Source organism: Platichthys flesus, chromosome 18 (genome assembly GCF_949316205.1).
Source record: "Platichthys flesus chromosome 18, fPlaFle2.1, whole genome shotgun sequence".
Lineage (NCBI taxonomy): Eukaryota > Metazoa > Chordata > Actinopteri > Pleuronectiformes > Pleuronectidae > Platichthys > Platichthys flesus.
The window spans coordinates 20,797,342-20,811,333 of NC_084962.1; the positions used below are offsets into that span (position 1 = coordinate 20,797,342).

Sequence of the window (13,992 nt, forward strand, 5' to 3'; positions counted from 1 at the left end):
AGTGAGAGCATCAGAACACCTTCACACACACACACACACACACACACACACACACACACACACACACACACACACACACACACATACACAACCACGTTAACATCTTAAGAAGAATTCAATAGAAACTGAAATATGAAACTCTGAAACGCAGAGTTTGAGAGGAATGAAAGAAATACCAGTAAATAGATTTTTTTATTTAAGTGTCTAAAGATAGAAGTAGGTGTGTACATGTCTGTGTTTGTTTTTAAATGTACCTGAAGTTTCATATTTAAAATAGATTCCAGTGAGGTAACGATGCATCAGCGTCAAGCCGTCGGGGGGGGGGGGGGGGGGGGGGGGGGTATCCAGCTCACTGATCCGACTGCTCTCTCTGATCTTTGTCTTTTTTATTTATTCTCTTCCTTTGCTCTTTTATACGTCTCCATTTCCTCCCTCTCTTTCCCCATATTTTCCCTTCACCCTGTCTTCCCCCGTCTCATTCATCACTTTGTCTTTTCTGTTGCCTCTGTCTCTATCTGGCCCCCCTCCTCTCTTCCTCCTCTCCTCTCTCTCTCCTCTTCCTCCCTCAGGAAAGCAGAGATGGAGCTGAAGAGGAAGCAGGACGAGGAGGAGAGGAAGAGGAGGGAGGAGGAGGAGAGGAAGATGCAGGTGGGTGTCGGCTCTGTGGCCCTTTGTTGTTTGAAGCATTGGTTTACTGGAAGAAACAAAACAAACTGGAAACCACAGATGAGTCTGTCGTCTGGAAGTGGAAGTCAGTGGTCGTCTGAGTATATCCAATTTAAAGTCAATTCAATTTCAAAAAGAAATTGTGGATTTGCCACCTTCCATCTTTAAAACCCTCCTCCCAGACATTAGAAACCTCCGAGACAGAGAAGCAGGAAATAGAAGTCACAGGAGTGGAACTGCGATATGGAGGAACGGGACTTTACGACAGGAGATATAAAACTCAACCAGGTGTGATAGAGCGACCCAGGCAGACTGTAGAGGTGCTGTGGAGCAGCTTTGATAAAACGTCTTTTCGTTTCTTATCCGTCTGCGTAATGAACTTTGCTGAAATCATCATTTGCCGACTCCACACATTAAGAACCACTGAACCCGCTCGGATCCATTACCTGCCTCCTCGTGACGGGACGGGGATTAGTAATTTAATCTAAATGAATAATAACGTTACACAAAACAACCTCAGAGACGTTGATTCATCACTGGATTAAAGAGCCGCTGGCCTCAGCAGAATCTGCACAGTCAGGTGATGAAACCTCCACCTTTAGATTCTTATTAAAAGCTGCAGAAGATCAGTGGACATCAGTCCAGGTCCAGGACGCTGAGGAGCACAGACCAGCTGAGAACAGAGAAACAGCTCAGGGTGTTTGTTCTCAGATGAACTCACACCCGTCCTAAGAAAACAGATGAATCAAGTCGATTAACTCGTGAAACTGACCTCTGAGGAAGAGGAGAAGCTGGAGGAAGAGTTGAGGCAAGTGGCGTCAAGTTTATTGAGATGTAAACCATCTGTAATGTGTGAGAGAGAGAGAGTCAGGAGGTTTCATGCTGATCATCCAGCGTCTCTTCGTCCATCAGTCACTGCTGCAGCTGGTTCCTCAGGTTCCTCGGGTTCCTCTGGTTCCTCTGGTTCCTCTGGGTTCCTCGGGTTCCTCTGGTTCCTCGGGTTCCTCTGGTTCCTCAGGTTCCTCGGGTTCCTCGGGTTCCTCTGGTTCCTCGGGTTCCTCTGGTTCCTCAGGTTCCTCTGGGTTCTCTGGTTCCTCAGGTTGCTCTGGTTCCTCTGGTTCCTCAGGTTCCTCTGGTTCCCCCGGGCGTCGACCGGCCCCGGATCAAGTGCAGATTTCAGCAGCGAGCGTCCAGTGTACCGATCAAAGCCGCTGGCTGGGGGCCCGGAGCCCGGAGCCCCAGGCGGAGTTACCAACAATAAGTCCCCTGCACTTCCCTCAGAGCTGTTGTGCTTCTCGTCACGTTCGCCCACCTCTACATATTCATGCCTCCTCCTGCAGACTCCAGCAGAGCTCAGGATCCAGGAGACGAGCTTCAGACTTTATCTCTTTATCCACAGATTCACATCCAGGATCCACAATGTGCAAAGTGCTGAAAGGGACATTTACTGTGGGTGAATTAGCCTCAGTGTGAAATCAGAGCTGGAGTTCAGTCGATGGCAGAACCTCAGATCCATCATGATGATTACTGATCTCACTCTGACCTCAGATCAGCTTTCTGCTGCACCGTCTATGTTCCATCACCGAGTCACAAACAGTCTGACTCACAGGAAGTAAACACTGAATACTAACCTGTCATTGGACGGCTCGTGCAGTACCCCCCCCCCCCCCCTCTGGCGTGTAACCCTTATTTAACAAAGAGAGAATTTTCTGTGCTGAACAAAGTCAGACGATGAGTTTACACAAAATGTCGGATTAGAGAGTTGATGAGAAACAGTTGCTGGACGTTAACGATGAAGGTTTCCTCCAGGCAGCGTCTCTCAGACTCTTCTTCAGACTCTTCTTCAGACTCTTCTTCAGACTCTTCTTCAGACTCTTCTTCAGACTCGTCTCTCAGACTCTTCTTCAGACTCTTCTTCAGACTCGTCTCTCAGACTCTTCTTCAGACTCTTCTTCAGACTCTGCTTCTCATCTTCACTCACGGCTCAGATGGTTTTCAGTCGGCTTCAGTTTCTCAGCTCAGACAAGAACCTGAGGCTGGAGTTCTAAAGTGTGTGTGTTCAGGTGGAGATGGACGTGCAGCTGCTGGCGGAGCGGGAGGAGGAGGCGTCCCGGCAGGCGGTGCTGGAGCAGGAGAGGAGGGACCGGGAGCTGGCGCTGAGGATCGCCCAGAGCGAGTCGGAGCTCATCCCCGAGGAGGCGGCCGGCGACCTGCGCAGGTACAAACCCTCTGGAAGCTGCTCACAGATCTGTGTTTGCTCTCAGTCTCTGTGCCCTTGGGATTCTGTGACTGAGGTTTAGTGAGTGGGAGGATGTTCTGCAGCGTTGTCTCTTTGTCTCTTTGTCTCTTTGTCTCCTGCGGCTGACGGAGGTGTGGAGCTCAATGTTCTGAAAGAGAAGAAACACTTCAGGTCATCCATCAACCAATAAGAAGCTTAAACAGATCGGAATTATCAGATGTAATTAATTGGATTTCTCCTTCAGAAAGGATTTGATTCAAATGAAATGTTTGAAAACTAAATGGCAATAATTGAATTCTAGTAATAATTGATGATTATTGTTCTGCCTCCTCACTGGAGTCGTCCTGAGGCTTCATGTCTTCACATCGTCCGTCTTGTGAGCAAAGTTTCTCAGAAAGGTCTTTAGGGAATTTCTTTAAATTTGGTACAAACGTTCACTTGGACTCAAAGATGACCTGATGAGATTCTGATGGTCAAAGGTCAAAGGTCAAGGAGACGTTTTTAACATCTCCAGTGTGACTCCAGGGACCCTCGTGTGGGTCTGTCTGAGTGACCTGCTCTGGTTGGTTGAGACAAACAACCACAGATGATTCTCGTCTATTCGGAAGCTTCACTTCACTCTGGTTATTAAAGGTCAAAGGTTGAAACGTTTGTCCTCTGACCTCCACGAGCTTGACGGGATGAAACCAGCTTCTGATGCTGAGCCGTCTGCCACGAGCAGCTCAGCCTGACCTCAGACATGTTGTTATAAATCATAGAGTTATTAAAACCAATCTGCTGCTTTGATGAAGTGAGAAACCAGAGCTTCCAGATGAAGCTGTCTTCTCTCTGGTCACGTCTCAGTCCGACAGGAAGTGAGACAGGAAGTGTGACAGGAAGTGAGACAGGAAGTGTGACAGGAAGTGAGACGGGTCAGCAGCTGAACTGAAGGGTTCACCAGCAGCTGAGGATGGTTGTTGGTTCAGTGTTCGTCCACAGACTGAAACTTCAATGATCCACTGATGATCACGATCTGTCACCAGAGACGGAGGAAAGTCCAGATTTCAGAGATTCTTCTGAACTCTTTGCTCCTGTCGTCTTCCTCAGATCAGCTTCCTGCTGAGGGAAGAAATCTCCATCTCCATTTCTGTGTTTAACCATCTTCTTCTTCTTCTTCTTTGTTTTCTTTTGTTTCTTCCTCCCAGCAACGGCTCTTCAGTTCCATCGTCCCCAGAGAGAGCAGCGTAAGACCCGGAGCTTTAACCCTTTACCTGAACCCCGACCCCCCCCCGCCTCTGACCTTACAATCTGAACCCCCCCCCTGCATGCTGTAACAACCTGCCGGCTCAGAGCTGCAGCTAACAGAGTCCCTGCTTCAACAGATCTCATTGTGATGCTTGTTTATTCAAACACAATCAGATCTTTGTAAATTCCAGTTTGATAAACGTGAATCTCGTCCTCTGATCCGAGGTCAGCTCTCCTGATGAGTCGCGGGGGAAAGGAATCACTTCTCCTCCTGATTGGTTCCTTGTGTTGTGCAGACTCATAATCCCATAATCCTCTGTTCACAGCGCCGCCGGAACCTCCAAGCTGCCGAGCATGAGCATGTAGGTTCCTCTCCACGCACCAGACACCTTCAGGACGCTGGTGGGGTCACATGTAGATGTTGTTGGTCAGAGAAGCTTCCCGACACGTTGACGCAGGGAGAGCGGGTCGTGGTACGGCGCCGGCTCGTGGGCCTGAGGACGCCCTCGCTCTCCTCTGCGCTCTAACCCCCGAGTGGCCCACACACAGACTCCTCTGAACGTAGCAGAGGCTCCGCCCGGCTGCATGGCGGTGACGTGTCCATCGCAGCTGCTCGAGCACCAGAAGCGTTCAGTCCAGTGTTTGTTTGATTCCTCCTCTCGTAGTGAACTTCACGTCACTTCAGTGTTTTCAGTTTCCTCTCAAAGTCGATCTCTTCAGGTTTATTTCAGAAGAACAGGCCACGCGTTCATTTCTAATCTTCATCCACTCAAACCTTTATTTTTTTTGTAATCTTGTTCACTGGCAGTAAAATAAATGTTATATATTTCTTCCTTCTGCTTAGAAATACTTGTTTAATGAACTTCATAACAACATAAAGACATTTTTACTCACCAAACGTAAATAGACATTACATTTCTCATAACAATACATTTTAGAACATTTGAACTACATTTCTAAAACTTTATATTAAAGTTTCTCTCAATTCTTCATCTTTTATTTAACTTCTCCATGTTTTCCATGTCTTTGTATTTATTTTCTTAGTAGTTTAGTTTTTCTTTCATGTTTCTAACTCATTCGTTCATTATCATGTTTTCTGTTTGTGTAGAAAAACATAACACATCATATTAATAACTTTTTTTTTCTCCATGTCGGCACCTTTGTGCTTTTCAGGGAACAAATGGCCAAAGAAATGTCTGAACTTCTGGCTCGGTGGGTAGAACTCCATCAATCAATCAATCAATCAATCAATCAATCAATCAATCAATCAATCAATCAATCAATCAATCAATCAATCAATCAATCAATCAACCTTTATTTGTATCGCCCATTTTCAAAAAAACACACTTTGTCTCAGGAAGTTAACAAGGTGCAACATCCTCTGTTCATAACCAATCGAATCTTCATCTTCAGATTGACTCAGTTATTGATGAAACATTTAATTGAATTAATGTATCTCTAGTTTGTTGATTGATTTTTAATTGTCTCATTTATTCGCTGACCTCTGCAGGTCGAAGTGAATTTGAGGTGAAACTACAAATGTAAAGAATTCAAGGAAATATTTGAATTAATAAATCAGAAGTCTTGAGATGAATCGTTGCTTCAGAAACAATCAAAGTGTTTCCATCAAGAGTCGAGTTTACAAAGTCCTGTTGATCGAGTCGCGTAGAATCTCCCGCCCTCGTTAGCGTTGACCTCTCAGCGACCCCGGCAGGTCACACAGTGACTCAGCACTTTCTCCTCGGGTCGCTCTCGTTCCCAGGATGTGACCGAGCGACGTGGTTCCTGGTCTGTCGGCTGATTGGCTCAGGCCGCCCGTCACAGCTCAACAAAGACAGGAAGTTGGAGCAGGTGACTGCAGCCCCCCCCCCCCCCACACACACGCTCTCGGGTGCAGGGCGCCGAGGGCCAGCTCCCGCTAATCATAGGTAGAGCCATCCAATAGGATTGAAGAAGCAGCAGGGCCCCACCTCCAACTTCCTGTTGTTCCAAAAAGAGTTAATCCCGGTCACGGATTATCGGGCCTGTCAGCAGCAGCACGACCTCACGACCTCTGACCCAGATTATAACGTGACAGAGCGAGACACCCCGTGACCTCCGGCGACTGGGACAGCATGCGTTCCACGGATGGCGTCTCCCCCCCCCCCATAGAGTCCTGCTGTAGAAAGTGACTCTGTCCGTCTAACAGGGACGAACACCACCCCCCCCCCCCCCCCCCCCAAAGTGTCAACCTAACATCTGTAGCTGTTTCTCACGTCTCTGATTCTTCTTCCTGTTTCTGTGGCGCCCTGCAGGTGGGCGGAGCTTACTGAGACGGGTTACAAGCCTTTTATTCACTTTAGCTTATTTATTTATTGTCTTTTGGATTTCCCTCCATCGGATCTTATGGTAACTCATGGTCACAGATTGTGGAGAAGATTCTTTGAGTCTTTATTTCATGAATCTCTCAAACACGTCCTCTCTTCCTTTGAATAGGACATTCAAATTTTATTTGCATCATAAAAAATGGAAAACCCATTACACTTTGACGGATCTGTTGGCAGGTGTCAAATTTACAGCTTCCATTTTCTCACTGGTGAAGAAGAAGTCTCCTGAGACACCGTCAGTAAACTCCGCCCTCATCTTCTTACAAATTAATATTTTCCTTGAAAACCCTTTTCCACCCAAGCTCCGAACCAAGCGAGTAGCCCCGCCCCCTGCTCTGACCCTTTGCTGCTGACTTCCTGTGCTCCTTCTCGTTTCCTGTCTCAGGGGTCCTGGCGTCCAGGCGTCCAAGGCGGCGGCCGGCGCCAAGAAGTACGAGCTGAGCAAGTGGAAGTACGCCGAGCTGCGGGACTCCATCAACACCTCGTGTGGTGAGTGTCACACTTTGTGTCATCGATAACAATATGATGTTTTCAGTCCTGTGACACTGACCTGGGCGTTCATGGTCCCCAGGGGAGGAGGTACCACCACGAGTTTCCACTGAAGCCTAAATCCTGGGTTTTAATTTAGTTCATTATCGATGTTCGTGGTTTCCAGAGGTTGAATTCTAATACTGTTGATTATCTGCACATCAACATTAGTGACGAGCACGTTCTTGCTCCCAGAGGATGACCTGGTTCGATCTTAATTTCCAGGGCTGTGATCCGGTCAGAACAACTTAATAAACACTTGTGTCCGAATGTGTCAAGAAGAACAAGACAAACAAAATACACTGAAAATTCATTCTTAGTCCCCAGAGGATAAATCTGATGTCTTTGAAAATGACACAATTTCCTGGACATTGTTGTGCAGAGCTCACGTCTGAAAACAACAGACACGACTGACATGTTTTATTTGGATCATGTTTGGACACGTGGAGGACAGGAGGGTGGACCCCCCCCCCCCCGGCGTGGTGCTGAGATGATGTGTGGAGGACAGGAGGGTGGACACCCCCCCCCCCCCCCCCCCCGAGCGGCTGCACATCACCACAGAGATGATTCAGTTAGCTGTTAACACGGCGCTCGCCTCCCAGACGGAGAGGAAGTGAATACTGATGTGATCACGTCCTCGCTCCTGGTGATGTGCAGCAGCCACCAGGAGCTTGTTGACTTCTGACATGTTCCAGATGATTCCACCGGGGGTGAAATTCAGGTTTTGTTTCTCTCAGCGCCTCCAAAGTATTTTCTGCTCAGTTGACATTACCTGAGCACTTAGTGAGCATTAAGCTGCTCGGCCCAGTTAGCACTCCACACATGATGCTGTCCACTGGAGTGACTCATCCTCCGGTTCTCTTTATACTGCGTGTGTGTCTGTGTGTGTGTATTGATTTGTGTTTAAATATTAATGAAGGTCTGCAGCAGTTTGAGGAAATGAACTCAAATCGATGTGTTTGTAAATAACGATTGTTTGAAGTTTGACTGTTTCATCATTTACACAACTTCACCACGTGGACACGGATTCAGTGTCGGTCTGAGTTGTGTAACAGTTTGTCCCAGTAAGTCGTAATGTTGTGAATAATGATGTGTTAGTGACTTCAGCGTCTGCAGTTACCAGACAACAGCTGACAGATCTCAGTCTGTCGTCTTCCCTCAGAAGTGACCTGAGGACATTTACCTGCTGAACCCGGGACATTAAACCGATCTGTCTCCGTCTTGCAGACATCGAGCTCCTGGCCGCCTGCAGGGAGGAGTTCCACCGCCGCCTGAAGGTTTACCACGCCTGGAAGTCAAAGAACAAGAAGAGGAACACGGAGACGGAGCAGAGGGCGCCCAAGTCCGTCACCGACTACGGTACGACTGCTGGAGTCTGTTTGAGTGTTGATCAGAATGTGTTCACAGTGAGATGCTGCTCGTTGTGTGTCAGTTAGAGGTCAGGAGGTGTAATGCCTTGCTTCAGAGCTCCTCGGTAATCAAAGAAGCATCCATAATGATATTTAATCATCGTTGTTCAGACATCAACAGATTCCTTCTGCCTGAAATCATTTCGCTCCAAAAGACCTGAAGTGAAGTTAATCTGGAAACGAAGGAAACGTTTGATTCTCTCACTTCGCTCTGAAGGATGTTCTGGTTTCACTGGGACCAGTAGCTCTTCATCCTGCGTGTGGACAGTCTTCCTCGTCCTCCTCAGGACAGAAAGCACATGTCTCCTGGTTCCTTCAGTGTGTGTTTGTAACCTGACGTGTTTACTTTCAGATCCTTCACCTCCTGTGAGAGCAGCATGTAAGTCGTCCTTCAGTGTGTAACGCTACTAACCCAGAGCTGCTGCCCCCCCCCCCCCCTTTATTAACCCCCCCTCCTGGACGTAGATCTGTGTTTCTCTGTCGGATGGAGACGTCCGTCAGCTGGTGGAGGAGGGTGGTGTTTCCATGGCAGCCTGTAAGGAGATGATTTGAGGCTGAAAGCTGCCGCTCGTCTTTCTGCTGCACACAGAGGGAATCCTCCCAGGTCCTAATGCCCGGGGGTTTGATTCTCCCACACGGAGGAGTTCTCAAGGAGAGAGGAGACGAGGGGGGAGGAGGGAGGGAGGGAGGGGGGAGGAGGACACAAGGCGTTTCAGGTCAGCTTGCTCGCCTTGTGTTTGACGATCAGATCACGTTCACGGAGCGTGGCGAGATGAAAAGGCCTCGAGGTGACGGAGAGACACTTGAGTCGTGTACGAGGGGCAGAGCGGAGCGGTGCGACAGCGTGACACGGCAGGTTCACCGAGGACGAGCGTCTGAATCCTCGAGAACCAAACGGTTCACGCAGGATTCAGAACATCAGAAAAGCCTCGAGTGAAAATCAGATCCTCTCGACTCAAGACCACGATTTAAAACATTTATTTTTATTTTTAAGCAAATTGTCAAATCATTCCAACGTTTATGAAATAAAGAGAAACATAAAAAACATCACCTCCATCTTTAATTACGAAGATAAATCGACAAATTAGTTTTTTTGACTTTTAATTCGTCTGTTGAAACCACAGCTCCTGAAAGTGAAGCCCAGTCATCTCTGTCGCCCCCTGGTGGCTGGCTGCAGCATAGGTCATAAACCTCCATGTTAGCAGATGGGCGACTCCTTCTTACCTCGATGCAGTGACTCAGACTTTCAGTGACGCCTTCGGAAAACAAGATTCTATTCAACACATTTTCATTTCATTTTCATTTGAGTGACGCTCCAGTTTTTCTAAAACTTATTGCTATGGGAAGGTGAAGGTTGTTGCTCTTTCCTTTTCTCACCTGTGTGTGTTGTTTGTTTGTGTGTTGTTTGTGTGTGTGTGTGTCTGGTGCGCTGGATCATCTTGTTGGTGACGGGGGAGCAGTGTGTTGCTCTGAGACAGATGATGTTTCATGTTTTCAGAAGCCTTTAGAATTTATTTTAACAAGGTTTGAACTCTGGAATCACTTTAAAAACACTGTGACGTCATCGTGGATCACATACATTTATATTTATATTTATATATATGATATAAATACAGATTCTACAGACATAGAATTCACAGATTTACTGGATAAACTCTAATGACCTGACTTTGTTATCAGTTTTATTGATGATTGTAGCTCTGAATCGTTTTAGAAGCTAAAACCAGGAAAGTGACGAGTGGAGAATAATTGTGTTGATGAGGTTGTGTTAGTGAGGTTGTGTTGAGGCTGTGTAGGTGAGGCTGTGTTGAACTCGTACTATTATGACATCGTAAAATGAAGATACTTATTAATCAATTTAATTCTCTCTTGTTTACATTTCTTATCTTTGGGATAGAAAAAATAAATAATTATTTGCATTGGAAACAGTTTTTAATTTCTTGATTTAAAAGGGAACCCCAGATGAAATGATTCTGTTGAATCTTCTCGTCCTGAAGAGTCGTCTCCATCTCATAGAGACTTGTCCTGGTCCTCTGTCCCTGTAGAGACTCGTCCTCTGTCTCATAGAGACTTGTCCTGGTCCTCTGTCCCTGTAGAGACTCGTCCTCTGAAGACACTCGTCCTGGTCCTCTGTCCCTGTAGAGACTCGTCCTCTGTCTCATAGAGACTTGTCCTGGTCCTGGTCCTCTGTAGATCCTTGTCCTGGTCTCCGCTCAGTAGATGATGCAGATTGAGCTCATTTCCTGTCATGTGTGGCGGTGGTGGCGCTTCACTTCCTGCTGGTTTCCTCCCTGTTTCATCAGCGCCTCTGACCCCCCCCCCCCGCTCCAATAGCAGGACCAGCACAACAGGCTCATTAACAGCTGATCTGAGAACAGCAGCGACGGCCTCAGTGTTCACAGGCAGTGAGAACAAACTGCTTTCACCTCCTGAGTCTCACTCCAGTTCTTCCACCTGTGTTTTAACTGCTGGAGAAATCCTGTGAGTTCTCACTGAAGTTTCAGGAGAGAAGTGTCACATGACTGCAGCTCGGAGGACGAGCTCAACAACAGAGAACAACTGTTCTTCACAAACTTTATTTAATCCATTACATGCTGCTGTGACTCATTGTATTTGATTCACAGCAGAAACAGAGCAGTCAGTTTCTCACTTTACACCTGAAAGCAGCTTTTATAGTAAAATGCTGTGTTTTCCTGTTCAGACTCTTTAGATCTGAACAGGAAAATGTTGATGAAGAGCAGTTTGTTCTTCGTCCTCAGTTGAGACACAAGCTGATGAACAGGATCAAGGTGAAAGGTCAATTCTGGCGTCTCTCCTGTTATCGGGCTCCCAGGTTGCATTGCAACATGAACACTGACTCCTGATTGGTTGCTGTCATCACTGAAAAGACGCCTAACTTATTTTTTCCATCCCAACAACAGCCCAGCAGAACCCGGCCCCCCCCGTCCCGGCCCGGCAGTACGAGGTGGCGATGAACCGGCAGCAGCGCTACTTCCGCATCCCGTTCATCCGGCCCAGCGACCAGTACAAGGACCCGCAGAACAACAAGAAGGGCTGGTGGTACGCCCACTTCGACGGGCCCTGGATCGCCAGGCAGATGGAGCTGCATCCCGACAAACACCCCATCCTGCTGGTGGCAGGTCAGTACTGCACGCACACAGCGCCATGCTACGATTGGACAGTCGCTGCGTGTGTTTGAAACAGGACGGAATAGAGTAAGGAGGAGAAGACTGGAGAAGAAGAAACAGTTTGTGCATATAGCAAGATGCAATATGCATGTGAAAGGTAGGGGGCGGTGTAGAGGTAATTATACACCAGGTCCGCAGTAAATTGCGATCAGAGGCTAATCAGAGTTTCTCTCACTGTTAGAAACCTTTTCAGTGTAAAACTGTGAAGTTGAGAGAAACAGGAAACAGGGTCAAACTAACCCTCGACTCTTTGTCCTCCTCCAGGGAAGGACGACATGGACATGTGCGAGCTGAGTCTGGAGGAGACGGGCCTGTCCAGGAAGAGGGGCGCGGAGATCCTGCCCCGGCAGTACGAGGAGATCTGGGAGCGCTGCGGCGGCGTCCAGTACCTCCGCAGCGCCATCGAGAGCCGACAAGCCCGGCCCACCTACGCCACGGCCATGCTGCAGAGCATGTTCAAGTGACGAGGAGGGGGCGGGGCTTCTGCCATCGAAGGGACGGGTCCGCCAGCTAACACAGACGGCGTCCGAGCGCCGCGGGAGGGCCGGGACGTTTGGCATCGAACTCTATGCAGAAAAAAATCAGAACTGATCACATCCGGTTGTTTTCCAAGGAGTTCTCCTCTCGTGTCTGATGGTTTAACTACGAGGCCTTAACACAACGTTAACAGGGTTTAATCACCACGAGGTCCACCTCTTCTTCTTCTCTCTTTAGCTCCGCCTCCCAAACCACAAGCTCCAGATTCCCGTTAGTGTAACATTCCTGACCACGCCCCTGACGTGGTTTCATGATAACCTGTTTACATCGAGTGGCTCCGGAGTCGAGACGCTGAACCAGCGTCACACCGCTCCTCCTTCAGTCTGATCTTTATTTGACCTCGATGATTTGTTCCTGTCGTGATTCCTTCTTTTCCTCATCGTGTGATTTCATGTCGACTTAATGAGAAACTTTGTGACTTTGAGACCAAACGTTGCTTGAGACATTTTGTTTTGGGGACCGAGCAGTGATTCAGCTCCGTGATTAGTTTCTGCAGAAAAATGTGAATTAATTATGCAACTGCTGATCTGCGACTGTGCTGCTGCTTCAGAGCAGATCAGTGGAGAGTCTTTGAATCATCCTTAGTCTTTAAATGAAATCTTTGTACACGACGAAACTTAAATTGCAAACTTAGTGATTCCAACATGTTTTTCTTTGACTTTATCTTTAAAATATTAATTCTACATTTGGCTGTTTGTTAAATAAATTCACCTGATTCTAGAAAATGTTTGAGATGTCAGTGGATGTGGACAAAGCGCTGGAACCGGAACCTTCTTCCAACACGGAGATCTTTTCTATGAAGTCACGTGAGTTCGGTTTGTGACGCTTCCACCGGGAGGTTTATTTTTAAAAGAACGATTTCTACCTGAGCCTGTGAGGTCGTGAGAGAAGCGGCGAACCAGGTCACATGATCCGAGTCGTCCGTTTGTCGTCAACACTTTAGAGACAATCCCCCCCCCCCCCCCTCCCCCCCGCCCGAGGCCGCTGACTCCTCCTGATGCACCGGAACCAGGTGACCTGTCTGAACCAATGGTCTGAACACGTCAACACGCAGGAGCAGGGAAACCCACCAGCTCCAGGAAACTGCTTCCTAAACGTTTCACCTCTGGTTTCCACTTCATGAAACTGATGAAAAATACCAAAAACAATGTGACGAGTTTGGTTCAGACTCTAGTTTAAATTTCATAAATTGTAAATGAAGATCGGCGACACGTCTCATATAAACGCTGCCACCTTGTGGTGATGACGTCATAAAGTCAGAGTCTGAGTCGTGGTATCGAGGTCCCGCCCACAAATCGCACAACCAATCATGAGTGAGTCTCAGCTGTCAATCATGACGTCTCGGCTGGTTTTTAATGAATGAATTAACTGATTCAAACCAAACTGATCAGAAACATCTTTACAAACATTTATTCACTCTGCGTGTGACCTGCAGCCACCAGGGGGCGATCAGGGGCTGTCGTTATTTAGGTGCTGTCTTGTCGTCCATCTTTGTTTACAGACTGCGGCTGATTGGTCGAACAGAACTGAACCTTTATGGTGAAAAGTCGTCATTAGGTTCGTTCATATCATAAAATCTGACCAGTAACAGGTCAAATTCATCAGTTTCATTCTAGTTTGAAATCAAACGTTGTTTTTGGTCCCGGCCTCGTTTTGATTCTGTCTGAAAACTCTTTGTGTTGATGTCGAGTGTAAACGTCCGGGCGACGACCTCCTGACCTCCTGACCTACTGACCTCCTGACCTCCTCAGGAAGCTTTTCTAACACTGATCTCTAACTGATGAATAAAAGCTGTTTCCCTCTCCTCGGCTCCGGCTCTGACTCCGTGAACCTCG

At 47.6% G+C, this 13,992-nt stretch overlaps 1 protein-coding gene across 6 annotated transcripts in view; it reads left to right on the forward strand.

Moving 5' to 3' along the window:
- Nucleotides 1-13,965, forward strand: part of myo6a (myosin VIa) — a 66,912-nt gene extending 52,947 nt beyond the window's left edge. The window contains exons 27-36 of one of the 6 annotated variants that reach the window (XM_062410949.1): nucleotides 570-648; nucleotides 2,730-2,884; nucleotides 4,090-4,128; nucleotides 4,456-4,491; nucleotides 5,303-5,341; nucleotides 6,881-6,984; nucleotides 8,251-8,382; nucleotides 8,785-8,811; nucleotides 11,354-11,572; nucleotides 11,885-13,965. In XM_062410949.1, the coding sequence (XP_062266933.1) occupies nucleotides 570-648; nucleotides 2,730-2,884; nucleotides 4,090-4,128; nucleotides 4,456-4,491; nucleotides 5,303-5,341; nucleotides 6,881-6,984; nucleotides 8,251-8,382; nucleotides 8,785-8,811; nucleotides 11,354-11,572; nucleotides 11,885-12,084 (1,030 nt within the window). In that variant the 3' untranslated portion in view covers nucleotides 12,085-13,965. The remainder of the gene's footprint in view (nucleotides 1-569; nucleotides 649-2,729; nucleotides 2,885-4,089; nucleotides 4,129-4,455; nucleotides 4,492-5,302; nucleotides 5,342-6,880; nucleotides 6,985-8,250; nucleotides 8,383-8,784; nucleotides 8,812-11,353; nucleotides 11,573-11,884) is intronic. The other 5 variants (XM_062410950.1, XM_062410951.1, XM_062410952.1 and 2 more) reach the window with 5 other exon arrangements.
- Nucleotides 13,966-13,992: the final 27 nt, after the last annotated feature.